The sequence below is a fragment of the Solea senegalensis genome, linkage group LG17 (genome assembly GCF_019176455.1).
Source record: "Solea senegalensis isolate Sse05_10M linkage group LG17, IFAPA_SoseM_1, whole genome shotgun sequence".
NCBI lineage: Eukaryota > Metazoa > Chordata > Actinopteri > Pleuronectiformes > Soleidae > Solea > Solea senegalensis.
In genome coordinates, this window is record NC_058037.1 from 19180098 (window position 1) to 19199785 (window position 19688).

The 19688-nt window shown below is 40.4% G+C and overlaps 1 protein-coding gene and 1 non-coding gene across 3 annotated transcripts; both read left to right on the plus strand.

The window, feature by feature from the left end:
- Positions 1-451: 451 nt before the first annotated feature.
- gopc (golgi-associated PDZ and coiled-coil motif containing) lies at positions 452-19140 on the plus strand. 2 transcript variants are annotated; one of them, XM_044049485.1, is made up of 8 exons: positions 452-899; positions 9446-9610; positions 15516-15539; positions 16377-16552; positions 16973-17138; positions 17220-17315; positions 18658-18822; positions 18904-19140. In XM_044049485.1, exons 1-8 carry the CDS (start codon positions 639-641, stop codon positions 19123-19125), a joined length of 1275 nt encoding a protein of 424 aa, XP_043905420.1. In that variant the 5' UTR covers positions 452-638; the 3' UTR covers positions 19126-19140. The 2 variants fall into 2 exon arrangements, with proteins under 2 accessions (XP_043905420.1, XP_043905421.1); XM_044049486.1 differs by lacking the exon at positions 15516-15539.
- Positions 14715-14787, plus strand: trnac-gca. Its single transcript has one exon. It is a non-coding gene; the product is annotated as a tRNA-Cys (tRNA).
- Positions 19141-19688: the final 548 nt, after the last annotated feature.

The window sequence follows — 19688 nt, forward strand, 5'->3', positions numbered from 1 at the left end:
TAATATAACGTACCCATAAGCCAATCAATCACACAATCATAGAAGAAGAGACTCGGCAATCAGTGATGTGCGGATCAATACGGATCAATACTTTTGATACTTCAGTCATTTGAGGTAATGTATAGCTCGGCTATATTGTAAATGAGGTTGCTACCTCAATATAGGCTACAAGTTTAAAATAAATAAATTACCATTTATATTTTCTATTCTTTAAGAAGCTATGATTTGAAATACAATATCTTTTAAAAATTTACCAGACATATTAGGTGTATTTGTACAATATATCGTTATCAGATCCGTATCGCAGATACCAGCCTCAATTTTAGGAAATCTGTGGTATCGAAAATCACTATCGGCAATCGGCTGATCTACCCTGCAGGCAGACTAAAGAAGTTGCACCACAGATGTAGTCAGACTCTGATGCAGGCACTTCCTGGTCAGACTCTCTCTCTCTCTCTCTCTCTCTCTCTCTCTCTCTCTCTCTGCTTTACTCACCTCATTCACAGTCCTGTCATTGGGTTTCTGGTGTTACTTCCACTCACCTTTCAGTGGCGGTTCACAGAGAGGAGACACTGTTACCTTAGTGATATCACAGTTAGCTTGAAAGCTAAAGCTAACGGTAAGGCTGTGCTGAAGCCATGTCCGCCTCGGCTGGATGCTCCCCGGCGGGCCACAGCTCGGGCCTGGGCCCCGGTATGTCCATGTTCCGATGGTTAGAAGTGCTGGAAAAAGAGTTTGACAAGGCCTTCGTAGACGTGGATCTGCTGCTCGGAGAAATAGACCCGGATCAAGTCGACATCACGTACGAGGGTCGGCAGAAGATGACCACCCTCAGCTCCTGTTTTGCTCAGCTGTGTCACAAAAGCCAGACGGTTTTCCAACTCAACCACAAACTGGAGGTGAGTAAGCCAGTGCGTGTTAAAGTGCACTTCATGTGAACAATCATTAACACGAAGCACGGCAAACAAGGAGACTCCGGTTCAGGCGGAAGCGTAACTGAGGTTGTTAGTAAATCTGTCAGACTAGTGGCTTCTGACGCTGCCTGACAGGTGATGATGATGATGTTTGGACTGTCACCATGTTTTCATTAGTCTTTTTATTGGTTTTATTGGCATATATTGATGCTGTGAAACTGTCATGTGACACTTAGAGTATTAGATAAATTAGATCCTACGGTGGCTGACATGGGCAAACGCAATGCAACGACCCAAAACATATGCAGGAGGAGAAACGAGCTGCATATTCACAAATGCTGTGAATTCCCAAAACGCCAGCAAGTCCCAAAACATTTGCCCCTCTCGGCCGACAGAAACGACAACGGAAGCGGACTCAAAAACGGAAGTGCGATGCTCTACTTAATTGTTACTTTATTGAAGGCCTTTATTAAGTGGTTATCCTCCTATAACCCTGCAGTTTTTATGATCAGTCTTTCAATTTGGCAGTAGTTCGCTCTGGGTGTAGAAAAGTATTATTACATCTCAAAGTTGATAATAATTTTGTAATAAGAGAACAAATATGTCTTTTAATTTGAATTTTTTCAAATGACAGTACAATTACATTATACAGTACAACTGGTTTACAGTACACTATCAGATATCAATGATATCAGCTGCGAGGAGGTGTGCTTTCAAACGTGTAGATACGGTGATCTGAGTGTTTTATTTTGAAAACCGGATGTCGATGTCCTTAATAATCAGCTTGATGGCAGGCTTTTTTACTGTAAATCCCTTAGTAATTCAGGTGTTAAAATCCTGCATCAGGTAGTTTGACTACAGAGAAAAGATTGTCGGATAGCTTGACGACAATCGGATAACCTCTTGCCCATGTCAGCCACCGCAACATCCCAACATTTTGAAATCCTTGATATCAGGCTTATAACATACAGTGTACACAATATAAATGTAAATACAAAAAAGAACAATATGTCATTCTTGACCTAAACGTTGACTGCGGTCAAGCCAGCCGTCACTTGGCTTTCCGTGGTCGAGCTATAGTCTTTCATCTTGTTTTTATATGGTCTCACTTGCACATTTCTTTGCACATTTGTAATACTATTTATATAATTATATATACAGTACATATATACATATATGTGTATATATATATGTCTGTGTATATAATATATGTATATATATATATACACATATATATAGCTACTATACATTTTTCGTGTGTTTGATTTGATGTAATTATTTTACATGTAATCACTATAATATGACATAATTGTTTTGACACATAATCTAAGCTTTTTCTTTTCACTACTTTGTAATCGCTTTCGATAGGACTTTAGAATTTACATAAAGGAGAGACGTAATGGAGAGAATATCTGCGCACTTCACATTTAGGAGCGGCTGATTTGACCATGGAAAGCCAAGTGACCACTGGCTTGACTTTAGTAACGTGTAAAATGAAGGTGCACTGATCTGGAACGGTCAGTCTAAATTGTTCAGACAGAGTCGATGTGTTGCACACTGTTATTGAAGTTAGTTAGTTTAATTCTGTCACAGGTATGCACAAAAAAAGCAGATACAATTGTGTTGACACATATTAAACATATTCTTATAAATGAAATAGCAGCATTATGCATGCTGCATATGAAGAAATAGACTTTTGGTTTAGGCTTTTGTTACCCGTCAGCGTGTGATTTATAAAACAAACCCCCATTTTCAAAACAACAAAATCAAATGAATCAAAGTAAACCAAGTTTGAATTGTTTTAAAAGCATAAAAAAGTATAAAATTAAATTAAATAAATAAAATTAAAGTATTTAATTCATCTGTGCAGCTGTTCCATAGATCCATACCCTTTACAGTTTTTCTTGATATTTGTTCTAAATACTGTTGGTTTGTTTTTACACGTTGATTGACTTTCTCTGGTTGTGAACAGATTCTGTATTATTTTTGGCTGAAGGTCCTTTTTTATTTTAAACATGAATTTCCAAGTGCACAGGTTCATAAAGTCATAAAATGTGAATGTCTGTAGGTTCAGGAATAGTGCTTTACTTGGTTCAATATAAGTAGAATATGCGATGATTTTGAATTTTGTCTTAGTTTTTTAGGTGTTACCCCCAAACTTCAGTACAGTAGGTTATATATAGTTTAATATTATTTATATGTGATTTCCAAGTGAGCTTATGTTCAATTATTATTCCCAATTTTTCCTATTCTATTGTGACATTGTTTAGCATTATTTGTACTTGGTGTTTAACTTGATTTTTATCAAAACATAATGTTATTTTATGTAACTCTCTCTTTATTGTTTGTTACAGCTAGTTTAGGTTTTTACCTTGAGCAATTATTAGGTGGTATCATCTTCAAATAAAACATAACGGATCAGACATGTTATGTTACTTACAGCTAATGCATTTGACTGGAAATATTTCCTGCAGTGATCGTCATGTCAACAAAGCAAAGTTTAGTCTACTGTGTGGCTCAAGTTTTCCGTGATAGATAAGTTTGTTTAGTGTTCTCTCCACCACACTCACGTATGTTCCACTGCCATATACCACTGTTTATCATCAATGCATATATTCATATGGGTTGCAAAGGTAGACAACCACTATTTGTCCAACTCCTGTTTTAAAACATTAAAACAGAAGAGGGATTTGGGTGGGTTATAAATAAATGCAGATGTGTACATAAACACCCACATCACCCTAAGACCAAACGAAAATAAGAAGACACTATAGTGTCTGGAGGGATGGAGTGGGTTATTGTACAATGATATACAGTATAGCACTTACTTAGGATAATGCTTTTGCAGATAATATACAGTTAGATTTCGATTGGATAAACAGATATTGACTTTGACCTTCACTACTCCTGACCTAAATGTATTGGCTGCTGGAGAGTCACATAGAAGGTGGACTCGGAGATCTATGCCCTTCACATTTGTGCCAAGATCGGTCAGTCAGCTCACTTTTCATTTTAGATTAACAAGAGGAGGTTTTGCCTTGTGGCTGGATAACTGGAAACTAATTGTGTTATTCTGGTCAGTAAGACTGTCAGTTAATGTTACTGTTTTTAATGTGAATACTATGTCAATAACTATTTCTAGTATGGATAAATATCTGTTTATTGCTATTTTTGACAACCTGTGCCTTTACTATGGTGTCCTGCTGTGTGTCACATAAACACACCACTCCACTCATGTCACGGGTGCTTCTTTTCTTCCTGTAAAACAGTTCTTACTGATACACTGATAGATTAACAGGCTGTAGCTGCTCCTGGAATATTCCCAGTCTGCACCATCACTTACACACATTACATGTCATTTAGCAGACGCTTTTATCCAAAGTGACTTACAATAAGTGCATTTAAACATTTGGGTACAAATAAGAGCTAGAAGTAAGAGCTTCAAGTAAGCCAAACTATGAAGTGCTAGTCATAAGTGCGATGTTTTGGTTTTTTTTGTTTTGGTTTTTTTGTCGAGTAAGAAGAAATGTGTTTTTAGTCGGCGGCGGAAGATGAAGAGGCTTTCCGCTGTCCGGATGTTGATGGGGAGCTCGTTCCACCATTTGGGAGCTAGGACAGTGAACAGTCTCGAGTTCTGCGAATACCTCTGCGCTCCTCTCAGTAAGGAATAAGCTGATGCTCATCAGGGGTTACTTGTGCAGACTTTGTAAAGGATTTGTCACAGCTGCAGCTAAATTAGATATTCAAAATATTTTCCTATGAGAGAAAACCAGTTGAGGCATCTACCTTAACTGGTTTGACTGGTAGGAGAAGTGGTGGGGGTATATGCGTGGATGGGTGAATGTATGGATGATGCATGAGCATTGAGCGGTGTGAATTTTGGAAGCTTGTGAAAACATGAAACTTTCAGAAATATATATATATGTGAAAAAATATATATATATGTGTATACATATATATGTATATACATATATATGTATATATATATATATATATGTATATATATATATGTATATGTATATATATATGTATATATATATACATACATATATATATATGTATATATATATATGTATATGTATATATATATGTATATATATATACATACATATATATACACACACTGACACACAGCTACTGCAATGTCACAAGATTTATTTCCGCATTCATTTTTCACCAAGATCTTGTATTGATGATGGGAGTGTCAGGCCACTGGGCAAAGCCTTCTCCAGCACATCCCAAAGATTCTCCCTGAACCTTTCTCTCACAATTTAAGCCTGATGAATCCTGGCATTGTCATCTTGGAATATGCCCTCATATGTCATCAGGGAAGAAAAAAAAATGCATTATTATGTTATGTTTTATTGTAAAGCACTTTGTAACTAATTTTTGAAAAGTGCTATATAAAGTTATTATTATTATTATCATTATTATATATATATACATATATATATATATATATGTATATGTGTATATATATATGTATATATATATAACAATATAACAAAATAAACATACAATGGAAATCAAATATTCTGCTGAAAGTTCTTCCCAACTCTGTTGCAGAAGTTGCCATAAATGTGTGGCACTTGTAGGTTGCTTTGCTATCACTCTTCTGTCCAGTTCATCCCAAACCAGCTCAATGGAGTTTAAGTCTGGAGACTGTGCTGGCCACTCCATGCACGCGGTGGTGTAGTGGTTTGCAGCAAGAAGACCCGGGTTCGAGCCCTGGTTGGAACAAGGGCCTTCCCCGTGTGTGCGTGGGTTCTCTCCGGGTACTCCGGCTTCCTCCCACAGTCCAAAAACATGCAATGTGGGTGTATGAGCCATTTCTGTGTTTGGGTGTGTGTCTGTGAGGGGCCAGTAGGTGTCCTCAGTGCACCAGGAAGAGGGGTTACAAAGGTGGGAACTAGTGTTTCCGGGTGCAGGTGTTGCTAGTCGGAAGAGCTAACAGTTTTCGACCGCTCTGCTCCGCCACGCTACGGCAGGCGAGTCAGTATTGGGAAATGGTGCATGATGGACCTTTGTTCACACCGTTAATGGATGTTGCGTATGATCGTTATGGTGAGAAAAATAAAGAAGCATGCAAAGCACCAAACCAGGAAGTCGTCTGTCTCCTTCAGTGGCTGGCAAGCGCGTCAATCTTAAGTTAACCTGTTCTAGCAGCCCTCAGTGGCTTTAAGCTTTAGGTTTAGCCTCTACAGTGGGGAATAGGTAAATTGGACACTCTAAATTGACCGTAGGAGTGAGTGTGAGAGTGAATGGTTGTTTGTCTCTATCTGTGTGTGGCCCTGCGATGGACTGGCAAACTGTCCAGGGTGTACCCCGCCTATCGCCCGATGTAGCTGAGATTGGCACAGCACCCCCCGCGACCCTCTGGTGGAGGATAAAGCGGTTAGATGATGATGATGATGTCCTGCTGCAGAACCAAAGTTCGCTTCAGCCTGAGTTTACAAACAGAGCACATTCTCCTTCAGGATTTTTTGGTAGGCAGCAGAATTCATGGTTCCGTTTATAACAGCAAGTCTTCCAGGTCCTGAAGCAGCAAAACAGCCCCACACCATCACACTACCACCACCATATTTGACTGTTGGTATGATGTTCTTTTTCTGAAATGTGGTGTTACTTTTATGCCAGATGTAATGAGACACACACCTTCCAAAAAGTTCAGCTTTTGTCTCATCAGTCCACAGAGTATTTTCCCAAAAGTCTTGGGGATCATCAAGATGTTTTTTGGTAAAATTGAGACGAGCCTTAATTTTCTTTTTGCCCAACAGTGGTTTTCGTCTTGGAACTCTGCCATGGAGGCCATTTTTGCCCAGTCTCTTTCTTATGTTGGAGTCATGAACACTGACCTTAACTGAGGCAAGTGAGGCCTGCAGTTCTTTAGATGTTGTTCTGGGTTCTTTGGTAATTCTTGTCGGCTGGCCACTCATGGGAGGTTGCCCACTGTTCCATGTTTTCTCCATTTGTGAATAATGGCCCTCACCATGGTTCTCTCGATTCCCAAAGCTTTAGAACGGTCTTTGTAACCTTTTCCAGACCGATAGATGTCAATTACTTTGTTTCTCATTTGTTCCTGAATTGCTTTAGATTGCGGCATGATGTCTTCCTTTTTTGGGATCTTTTGGCCAACTTCACTTGTCTGACAGGTTCTATTTAAGTGGTCTCTTGATTCAATAGGTCTGGCAGTAATCAGGCCTGGGTGTGGCAATTAAAATTTTCCAAAAAATGTGACTAATCACAGTGACCTGATGATTTTACAAGGGGGGCAATTATTTTGATATCAGCGGTGGCGATCAGCAGTGGCGATCAGCGGTGCTGCACTCTCTGTGTCACCGCTGATAGCCAGCGGCAGTTTAGGCAGATCGCCGCTCGCGATCAGTGGTGACACAGAGAGTTCTGTTCATAAGTGTTTTTAACAGATTTACAGTTTGGCACTGTTCGGCTCGATCCTTATGTAGGACGTCTCTTCCTGTGACGGCACTCTCGCTGTTTTCTGCGCACGCTGCCATTGTCAGAGAACTAGTGGAGGGAGGGGGAGACGAATAGAGCTGTAAAGCGCTGTAAAGAGGACAAATCAGAAACCCCCTGGAAGAAGTGGGTGTGTGTTTGCCTGTGTCTCATTTGCATATAAAGGGACCATGCACGAAAACCAAGCGTTCTGAAAGGGGCGGGTTTAGCAGGGTTATTGAACTACTATGATTCTTCATCCTTATGGTATTTTGACCAAAGCATGTCACTGACATGTTCATTAGGACACCAGGGAACTATTTTAATGGGGGAAATAGGGTATAATATGTCCCCTTTAAGTGTGACAAAAAAAATAAGAAATCAGGAAGGGGGCAAACACTTTTGCACACAACTGTGTGTATATGTATATATATGTGTATGGGTATATATATATATACACATATATATGTATATATATATATATATATATACACATATATATGTATATATATATATATATATATATATATATACATATATATATACATATATGTGTATATATATAATAATGATAATAATAATTATAATAACTTTATATAGCACTTTTCAAAAATTAGTTACAAAGTGCTTTACAATAAAACATAACATAATAAGTTAAAAATCCTGAAAAGATAGAATATATAAAATAAGTTAAATAATTACAACAATACCAACAATTAAGAAAAAGCCATAAGATGAAAGTGAGTTTTAAGAAGGGTATCGCCTGCTGATACCAGAGTAAAGTACGTCACAGTAGTCAAGTCTGGAAGAGATGGACAGGAATGACCTGATCTTTGTAGCTGTCTCAGTTGGGCAAAGCAAGACTGCACCACTTTACTCACCTGAGTATCAAAAGATAGACACCGAGATTGTCAAAGATGACACAGAGATTGCGGGCCTCTTTATGAACATTGTTAGATAAGGCGCCCAGACTAGAGGAGAGATTGGTAATGTCACTAGTGTTGGGGCCAGAGGGACTCATTATAACAATTTCTAATTTGGAGTAATTCAACAAAAAATTTCTGACATCCAATTTTTTATCTTAGCAAGGCAGGAGAAAATACGAGAAACACCACTTATACATAGAGCTGCATATCATCTGCATAACAGTGGAAATCAATATATTGTCTGCGTATGATTTGCCCCAGGGGTAATATGTAAACAGTGAATAGGAGGGGACCCAAAATAGACCCCTGAGGGACCCCACAGAAGAGCGGGGCACAAGAAGAGGAGGCTTCTCCAAGCCTTACAGAGAATGACCTGTTGGACAGATAGGAGATGAACCAATCCAGAGCCACATCACTGATACCAACATCATTTTTCAGACGGCTGATTAAGACATTATGGTCCATTGTGTCAAAACTGAGGTCAAGGAGAATTAATATTGAATAGAGGCCTGAATCGGCAGCAAGCGATAGGTCATTGGCGACCTTGACCAGTGCAGTCTCAGTACTATGAAAGGAGCAGATACTTTTTTTGAATTTTTCAAAAATATGATTGTCATTCATATGAGAAATCAGTTGAATGGAGACTATTATGTGACTATGTGAGTTTCAATATTTCAATAATAATATAATATATTTAATTTATTTTGCCAATGGGTGTTGCAAATTGGCCCATAAGGTTAGCCTTTTAGTTGCAGACATACCAATCATGTCAAGACAAGCAACAAAGTGTCTTGGAGCCATATCCTACCTCCAGCAGGAAGTTGACTATTTTGAATGCATTTTTACATCCAGATGAAATTTCCAAAGGCCGATGAGGAGGAAATGACATCTTTCTTATTTTTACTATAGAAAACTGGAGTAGAGTTTGACACTAAAACACCAATTTGCAATATCTGACATCGTAGTTGTGATCACAAGTTGTGATGGTGATATTAGAGACTTGAATTGTTTGGTATGTTTTGGTTCCTTGCCTCCTGAAAGACATCTCCACGTGTTACAAGACTAGTTGTATCTACTGCTGGTGTCCTTCTCATTAAAGCCATTTTTCCACCATTCTTTTTTTCTGTTTCTACATTGTCCCCACCTCTCCAGGCTCAGCTGGTGGATCTGCGTTCTGAGCTCACTGAGGCTAAAGCAGAGCGGGCAGTGGTAGACAGGGAGGTCCACGACCAGCTCCTGCAGCTTCATGCTCTCCAGCTGCAGCTTCATGCTAAACAAGGTCAAGCAGAGGACTCTGACACCATCAAAGACAGACTGGTAGGTTTGGAGGTGGAGCAGCTGTCTGTAACCTTCAAAATGTGTGAATTCATGTTTTACATTCAGGTATGTTTTAGCATGGGTCTTTAACTCCCTGAAAAGTACCCTCACCCTACCCTGGAGAACTTAAAACAAATAAAATAGTGAAGTTGGTAAGTGTTGGTTTCTGTACCTGATATGACGTGATCACTACACAAGGTGAAAACGTCTTCTATGCTTGATGCAAACACGCTTTATAGCAGTGATTTACCTCTGCTGTCTCTCAAGATCTTTGGTGATTTGGTAAAATACTCTCCTTTTCACTTGTCTGTTAGGTTATATTTATGTTGTTAGGTGATATACAGTAAATGTTGTTAGGTGATATTTATGTTGTTAGGTAATGTATATGGTGTTAGGTGATATATAGATTTTTAGGTGATTTATACAATATATAAATACACGGGAGTGTGGTGAGGTGAGGCAGGGATGAGCTGTGTCGATAGAAATGTTGAAATACATACAGAAAATTTGGTTATTAACATAACCCCGAGAGCTAAGTAATATGAGTGAGATGTCTTACTATGGGATACACACCCCTGCTGTAGCCTTCCGAAGCATCAATCTCATCCTACACCAATTCTGATGGCTGGTGAATATGTCCGTCCGCCTCAGGTAGTCCCACCTACCATAAATACCGTATGCGGACGGCACCACATCATTCAAGATAAGCACCTTTTCTCACTCACCCAGGCAAGAAGGATTGTATGGGATGTAGTAGCTCCAGTATTGCCAGACAAGCTTATCAAGCGTCCACCAACCCACAGGGAAAAGTACTCTGCTCCTATGAGGACAGTAAACCGTGCGTGCCAGGCACGGAGTGGAAACGTCCAGCATATAGAAACGAACAAAGGTGAAGACCAACCCTGATTCGTATATGCCAAAGCAATCGCCTCCACCACCCAGTGGAACAGGTGCTGCTTTTTGACAGGTTTCCCCATATGAGGATTTGTCAATCAGGTCCTGCAGGAATGACAAATTTACTCCCATGGGACACTGAAAAGGAACGTGGCCATTTCTGTGACACCAACTCTCGAACACTCTCCACTTGCAGTCATATAGAGACCTATCAGAATCAGTGTGTGGCCGTGCTCACTCACTCTGGACAGAGTCGGGGGAACTAAGGCCAGTGGGGGCAATGTGTAAAGGAGCTCGTGCAGCCAGGCGTGCGCTAATGCGCCTACACAGAGGGGAGCATTCACGCTGCGCAGAGAGTAAATCCGCGCGTTTTCTCCCAATGCGAACAGACCCACCACGGCCCGACCGTAACGGGCCCATATCTGTTCCACAACCTCCGGGTGTAAAGCCCACTCCCTGTACATCGGTGCGCACCTGGACAACAGCTCCACTCCCGTGTTCAGGACTCCCGGGATGTGCGGGAGGGAGAAGAGACGACCGCAGCTCCACAGGATCAGTTTGTGTGCCAGCATATGCAACTGATGGGAGCTTAACCCCCCCCCCGGCGGTTGATATATGCCACTGTCCGTCCTCACCAGGACATGATGACCCATGTGAGATGGAAGGAAATGTTTCAGGGTTAGAAACACCACTGAAAGTTCCAGAAAATGTATGTGAGACCGCTAGAGGTCCACACTGCAGCGGCCCCTCGCAGACCGGCCCTCGTGAATCCCACCCCAACCTCAGGCAGGTGTCCGTAGGGACCACCTTCCTGGACAGGACGGAGCCCATGGGCACCCCTTGTGTCAGAAAAGTCGGGACACACCAGCAGAACCCTCCGCTATCAGATGTCCTGGCTCATCCTGGCATGGACCGTGGCAGCTGGGAGATGGGGGCGTGGGTGGCCCCTGCTCGCTTGCTTGCAAGCCAAACGGGTGATGCTACCGAACTTCCAGCTGCATCACTGGTGGAGAGAGGAGCTGTCAGGCCGCCCTTTTCTTCTTTGTGGCCTGGTGTGTGTGGCGGCTGGCGCTGGCTGTGCCCACGTGACGGGGTCCTGAGTTTGCCCAAAATCCTCGCATAACTTGGCCTGATAAGCCATGAGCAGTGAGAGGACATTGAGTGCTCTGGCCGAGAGCGCCGCCACCTTATAAGCTTTTTCAGTCAGGGCTGACTGGAAACGGTCAGACTTGGACGGCAGGTTGGGGCTTCGGGAGGACACCACTGAGGAGCAGACCCAGGCTCTCGCTTCACAAACTACCACATTGTCACTTTAGATGACATCACCCTGGCTTCCAGTTCCACTGTGAGGAACCTTGGAGTTACTTTTGACCAGGAAATGTCTTTTGATTCTCACATAAAACTAATTTCCAGAACAGCCTTCTTCCACCTGCGGAACATTATGAAAATTAGAAACATTCTGTCTTTACAGGATGCTGAAAAACTAGTTCATGCTTTTGTTACATCTAGATTAGATTACTGTAACTCCTTATTAGCAGGATGTTCTAACAAGTCTGTTAGAATCCTTCAGTTAATTCAAAATGCTGCAGCACGAGTTCTGACAGGAACTAGAAAGAGAGACCATATAACTCCAGTGTTAGCTTCTCTACACTGGCTCCCCATACAGTTTAGAATTAAATTTAAAATCCTCCTCCTCACGTACAAAGCACTTAATGGTCAGGCCCCTTCATACCTGAAAGAGCTTGCCAAATATTTCACGCCCCACTTTTCAGTTTTTTATTTGTTAAAAAAGTTTAAATTATCCAATAAATTTGGTTCCACTTCACGATTGTGTCCCACTTGTTGTTGATTCTTGACAAAAAAATTCAATTTTATATCTTTATGTTTGAAGCCTCAAATGTGGCAAAAGGTTGAAAAGTTCAAGGGGGCCGGATACTTTCACAAGGCACTGTATATGTGTATGTATATATATGTGTATATATGTATATATGTATATATATATATATATATATATATATATATATATATATATACAGTGGGTACGAAAAGTATTCAGACCCCTTTAAATTTTTCACTCTTTGTTTCATTGCAGCCATTTGCTAAAATCAAAAAAGTTCATTTTATTTCTCATTAATGTACGCTCAGCACCACATCTTGACAGAAAAAAAATGTATTAAAAAAAACTGAAAATATCACATGGTCATAAGTATTCAGACCCTTTGCTGTGACACTCATATTTAACTCACATGCTGTCCATTTATTCTGATTGTCTTTGAGATGGTTCTGCTCCTTCATTGGAGACCTTACAGCTCACAAATGAGAATCATGAGGTCAAAGGAACTGCCCAAGGAGCTCAGAGACAGAATTGTGGCAAGGCACAGATCTGGCCAAGGTTACAAAATAATTTCTGCAGCACTCAAGGTTCCTAAGAGCACAGTGGCCTCCATAATCCTTAAATGGAAGAAGTTTGGGATGACCAGAACTCTTCCTAGACCTGGCCGTCCAGCCAAACTGAGCAATCGTGGGAGAAGAGACTTGGTGAGAGAGGTAAAGAAGAACCCAAAGATGCAGCAGAGATGCAGCAGGGAGAAAGTTCCACAAAGTCAACTATCACTGCAGCCCTCCACCAGTCGGGGCTTTATGGCAGAGTGGCCCGACTGAAGCCTCTCCTCAGTGCAAGACATATGAAAGCCCGCATAGAGTTTGCCAAAAAACTCATGAAGGACTCCCAGACTATGAGAAATAAGTCTCTGGTCTGATGAGACCAATATTGAACTTTTTGGCGTTAATTCTAAGCAGTATGTGTGGAGAAAACCAGGCACTGCTCATCACCTGCCCAATACAATCCCAACAGTGAAACATGGTGGTGGCAGCATCATGCTATGGGGGTGTTTTTCAGCTGCAGGGACAGGACGACTGGTTGCAATTGAAGGAAAGATGAATGAGGCCAAGTACAGAGATATCCTGGAAGAAAACCTCTTCCAGAGTGCTCAGGACCTCAGACTGGGCTGAAGGTTCACCTTCCAACAAGACAATGACCCTAAGCACACAGCTAAAATAACGAAAGAGTGGCTTCGAAACAACTCTGTGACCATTCTTGACTGGCCCAGCCAGAGCCCTGACCTAAACCAATTGAGCATCTCTGGAGAGACCTGAAAATGGCTGTCCACCAACGTTCACCATCCAACCTGACCGAAATGGAGAGGATCTGCAAGGAAGAATGGCAGAGGATCCCCAAGTCCAGATGTGAAAAACTTGTTGCATCATTCCCAAGAAGACTCATGGCTGTACTAGCTCAAAAGGAGCTTCTACTCAATACTGAGCAAAGGCTCTGAATACTTATGACCATGTGATATTTCACTTTTTCTGAGTGTACATTAATGAGAAATAAAATGAACCTTTTTGATTTTAGCAAATGGCTGCAATGAAACAAGGGGTCTGAATACTTTCCATACCCACTGTATATTTTCATATATGCATAAAAAGGTAAGACCATACATGATTTTCAATTTTAATTACAAAAAGGGAGATCAGCCAAAAAAAAAATTAAATATTAAAAAATCGAATTTGATCTTATGTTAATAAATATTCTTGTTATTGTATTGTTGAACAGTATGGAATTGATTAAAGCATAATTAAAAGCTTTTGAAAAAACTTAATGTTTCAATTAAGTATGTAATATGTATGTGTATATATATATATATGTATATGTGTATATGTATCTATATATATGTATATATATATGTATCTATATCTATATATATGTATATATGTATATACATATGTATATATATACATATGTATATATATATATGTATATATATACATATGTATATATGTATATGTATATATATATATGTATATGTATATATATATATATATATATATATATATATATATATACATATGTATATATGTATATGTATGTATGTATATATATGTATGTATGTATAGAGAGAGAGAAAAGAAGGCGGGTCTACCTCCTGGGCTAAAAGTGACAGATGATCTCATAGGAGAGGAGCTGGATGTACACTTCGTATTAAAAACAAAAGTGTTAAAGAAAACGAAAACTACTATATGTTGTGTTTGAAGTATTTCCTTTTTTCACATGTTTAGAGTCTGAGGGGATTTTTTTTTCCAAACATTTAGGCTAGGTAGGCATTACAGCCCTTCACCCCATTCATGCCTTTGTCGGTCTATGTGTTTAACAGACTCTGTGGCGCAGTGGTAGAGTGTCTGACTGCACATCAGAAGGTTGCATGTTCAAATCCATGCCAGGGTCACAAATTCTAACAAGCCTCTGTTGCTCATATTGCAAGCAAGTGTAGAAGCGCACACACATAGAGCCGTCAAAAACAATACTTCACTCCCACTTTGTGGGGACAAGTAAATATACTTTTACTGCCATTTGTACTCTTAGATACTGTAAATACTTTGCCACTTGCTGCAAAACTTTTCTACAAGCAAAACATACAGCAGTGTGTCATGTCCAGCATCATCTCTGTTCAATGATGTCCAGACAAATATGACAAATATTGCTAACTTCCCAAAATGACTAGAAGTAACTGTAATGTGATATGCTGTGCAAAAAATGCATATTTGCATATTAACTTCAAGCAGTCATATAATTGCTTGATTTATTCAAATTATTGTTATTATATTAATTATTTTAGTATCAGTCTTCTCTCCACGTGATCCAGGATGTAGTTTGCAGCAGAACTACCATCAGTGTTGTGTTCAACACAGTGAAGTTCTGCACTGAAGTCAGAAAAGAGAGTTTTAGCACTTTCATGTGTGAAGTAGCTGATGTTGCTTTGGCGCTCGCTACTCCTGCTTTCTTATCACTTCCAATGTTTACGGTTTCATTGTTCCAAACTCTGAGGTGCATATTGCTTAATAATACTGTAAATCTGCCATTTGTATTGAATGGTTAACTTACTCACTGTCTCTGTTGCATGAATTTCTCTAATCTCTGACTTCTCTGCTCATGCTCTTCCTCCTTTCTCTAAAGCCTACGCCAACACTGGACGAGATGGTAAGTGTGCGTATAAAAGTCTAGCACGTTAAGGCTAAACATTTCTGTATGTTTATTTGAAACAGAAACCTAATGCTGTGAGTGTCAGTGAACCATGTAGAGTGGAATCTAAATTCCTGTAAACCTCATTAGAAATGATCCTAAAGTAGAGTAGCAAAATGTCACTACATACTATTATTGTTTAGAATTTTAAAAATGCAACGGTTAGTCTTTCTGGGTTCATGTTTTTTCTTAAATTGCAATGAGTGATGCAGTACTCGTCACCTCACTGAGCTCAGCAGTTAAATAGTTGCACATAGGCTCTGCTGTCGTGTTCATGAGGTCCTGTGTCCTCCATTACAATAGATTTGCTGTAATTTGCTGGTACATAGAGCAGCAGTAGGTAAAACCACTCCAGACACACGTGACATGTGTTTGAATGCAAACTTTAGATTTATGGCATTGATGACTTTAAACCTGTATTTTGTTCACGTAAGTTCAGCTGTACGAAGCCTTTGACTTCATGCTTTTTCATTCATGGCCTGAAACTCTACTGTGAGTCAACAGCTTCTGTTGCAGAATTGAACCCCCAACTTTCTATTTGATGATATGAAACAAAGGCACACTCTTTTAAATTGATAAATGCCATGTTCCATTTTGTCCTTGAAATGCTGCTCTTTTTTCCCCTTTACTTTTCATGGTTTTCACGGTTTTCATGGTTTCTGCTATAACTTAACAATGTATGAATGGAATGAAAAAGTTGTAGCTAGTGTCCTGTAGAAACACGGTCCTGTATTCATCAACAAGCCTCAGACTGTGCTTGTTGTGTTGTTCTTACATGTGATTTGCTTCTTCAAGGAGCAGGAGCTGGAAGCCAGTAAGAAGGAGAAGGTAACGGAGGCAAAGCTGGAAGCAGAGGTCAAACTATTTAGGAAAGAAAATGAGGCCCTCCGCAGGCACATGGCAGTACTGCAGGCTGAAGTGTATGGCGCCCGACTGGCTGCTAAGTACCTTGACAAAGAACTGGCTGGCAGGTGAGAAGCTGCTGAGGACATCTTATTAGGACAAGTGATGACATGAACAAATCATCAAATAACTACTGATGATCATCTGTACAATGTGTAACTGCATGGTTAAATGTTAATACATTTAGTTTTATAGTTCATAAATCACTCAAGTTGATAAATATATAAAAACAGGGGCCACTAGCATAACTGCATATCATACCATACATGGTGATGACCCACCCATCTCAACTCTCTCACCAACCACATACTCAGGCACTGACCCACAGTGACCAGTCCCTGATTCATTTACAGCCATATGACACACACACACACACAACATATTTGAACCAATTTAATAGCCAGAAGGGACAAAGAGGTCAATTCTTCTTCTGTTCTTGTTGTCATATGACCCAGGAAACCTGTCTTTCTGTCTGAATTGTCCTCTAGGGTGCAGCAAATCCAGTTACTCGGCCGTGACATGAAAGGACCAGCACATGACAAGCTGTGGAACCAGCTGGAGGCAGAGATTCACCTTCACCGCCACAAGACTGTCATCCGAGCATGTCGAGGTCGCAATGATCCCAAGAAACCTCTCCCCTCTCCTGTGGGACATGTGAGTGTAAAACTACAGAGCAGTTAAACTGTCGGACAAATAGAGTAGCTTTCACAGTGGAACATGTTTATGTCCTTTCAGGACCCAGACACGCTGAAGAAAACCCAGGGAGTCGGCCCAATCCGAAAGGTGGCGCTGGTCAAAGATGATCATGAGGGACTGGGAATCTCCATCACAGTAATAAGTCACAGTTTTTCTTTCTTATTCAGTGGCTGCGACGGAAGCATCTACAGCAGTCATGTCAAAGTCAAATACACGGGGGGCCAAAATAAAAAAAATGGTACAAGTGGAGGGCCGGGCTGGTTCAATGTTTATTAAAACTCGCAATTATTGCACATATTGAACCAATACCAATATCACAGCCTATATTGCACTTAACATTAATCATTAAATTAAATTAAATTAAATTAAATTAAATTAAATTAAGCAAAACATAAATAAAATCAGTTACAATATTTTCTCAAGGCTCTTTGAGTAACAAATTGATAACGTTTTTTCTTCTTTTTTTTAACAGGTAAACAGCAAAATGTCATTTTCCTTCAAAGCGCAATGGCAAGATAAATGCAAAAATGAAACAGCATGCATTAAAAACAAATCAGTGTGCAGCTCTGATCCTCACCAATGTCTGCCTTTTATAATAAAATTAGAAAGGTTAGTGCAAACTTAATAATTAATTTTAAAAAAATTATAATAATTCCCTTCAAAGAAATATCAAGTGCAAGTCCTTTCTGCTCACTTGTCTGAGGTTGAGCTCGATACTTGGTGTCTCATCTTGAGTACAAGTTCATTAATATTTGGCGTCAGGCTCTGAGCTGAGGAAATCCTCAGGATTGAGTTCAGGTGTTCATCAGTAAGACGACTCCTATATGATGTTTTGTTTAGTTTCATCAATGAAAACAGTTGTTCACACAGGTATGTGCTGCCAAACATAGACAGCGTGCAAGCAACTTGGGTGCGCAGCTCAGGCATTGTGTCGGGGATGAAACGCGCAAACTCAGCAGCACTCACGGACACTGTGACTGTGCTGCTGCTCATGAAGAGAAGACGCGGGATCGCGCCCGCTTGCGGGCACTCGGTACGCGCCAATGCACTCGCAGTGCATCTTGGGATTTGTAGTATTATGGTGCTGCGGGCACATAATACTGCGGGCCGGTTTTAATAGTAATTAAATATCATCCCGCGGGCCAGAGATAACTCATTCACGGGCCGGATCCGGCCCGCGGGCCTTGACTCTGACATATGTGATCTACAGTATCCTGTCAAACTGATAAGCCACTGAGTTTTAGATTGTGACTTCAGCTTCGACCAATGCATGTTAGCAATAAAAAAAAAGGGTCTTGTCCAGGGACACATCCGCGGGTATGTGTTGCCATTTCGAGGGTTGCAGTGAAATAAATAATTCTTCCATCCACTGTGAGCCAGGATTTAAATGGATGCTGTTCTGAAAGTCATTGGCTGAGACGTTATAGTTTGTCCATGTCTCATCTTCAGTCTCTTCTCTTATGTCTGTGCTTGTCAGGGAGGGAAGGAGCACGGTGTTCCCATTCTTATATCAGAAATCCATCCAACTCAGCCTGCAGACAGATGTGGAGGGCTGCATGTCGGAGATGCCATCCTCGCCGTAAACAGCATCAATCTGCGAGATGCCAAACATAAGGAGGCTGTAACCATTTTGTCTCAGCAGGTAAACGCACGCACACACACACACACACACACACACACACTGTGTTTGTGTTAAAGTGCTCCCTCCTGGTGTCTGTTACAGCGAGGACAGATTGAGTTTGAGGTGGTTTATGTGGCTCCAGAGGTGGACAGCGATGATGAGAATGTGGAGTATGAAGATGACAATGGCCATCGCTACCGACTCTACCTGGATGAAGTGGAGGATGGCAGCACAGCGCCAACTAGCAACAGCTCAGCATCACTGCAGGGTCAGAGTGCTTCATTTGTAAAATACAAAATAATTAGTTTTTCTTTAACAAGATAAAGAAGGCGCATACAGCTTTACCCTGAAAATGTTGCATTGTTAGATGGTGTAGTAGTACAGTCAGATTATATCTGTTCACTATACTACAGTCAGATAATGTCTGTTCACTATACTACAGTCAGATAATGTCTGTTCACTATACTACAGTCAGATAATGTCTGTTCACTATACTATACTATGACTTTTTTAACCCATTTTGGACGGCATACTAATCTATGACTTTTTAACCCATTTTGGACGACATACTATAGTATGACTTTTTTTTCAAATTTGGACAACATACTAACCTATGGCTTTTTTGTCAAAATTGGGACGGCATACTATACTATGACTTTTTTGTCAAAATTTGGACGACATGCTATAGTATGACTTTTTTGTCAAAATTTGGATGACATGCTATAGTATGACTCTTTTCTCAAATTTGGACGACATACTATTATATTACTTTTTTGTCAAAATTTGGATCATATACTATAGTATAGGGCCACACGGTGGTGTAGTGGTTAGCACTCTCGCCTTGCAGCGAGAAGACCCGGGTTCGAGCCCCAGTTGGAACAAGGGCC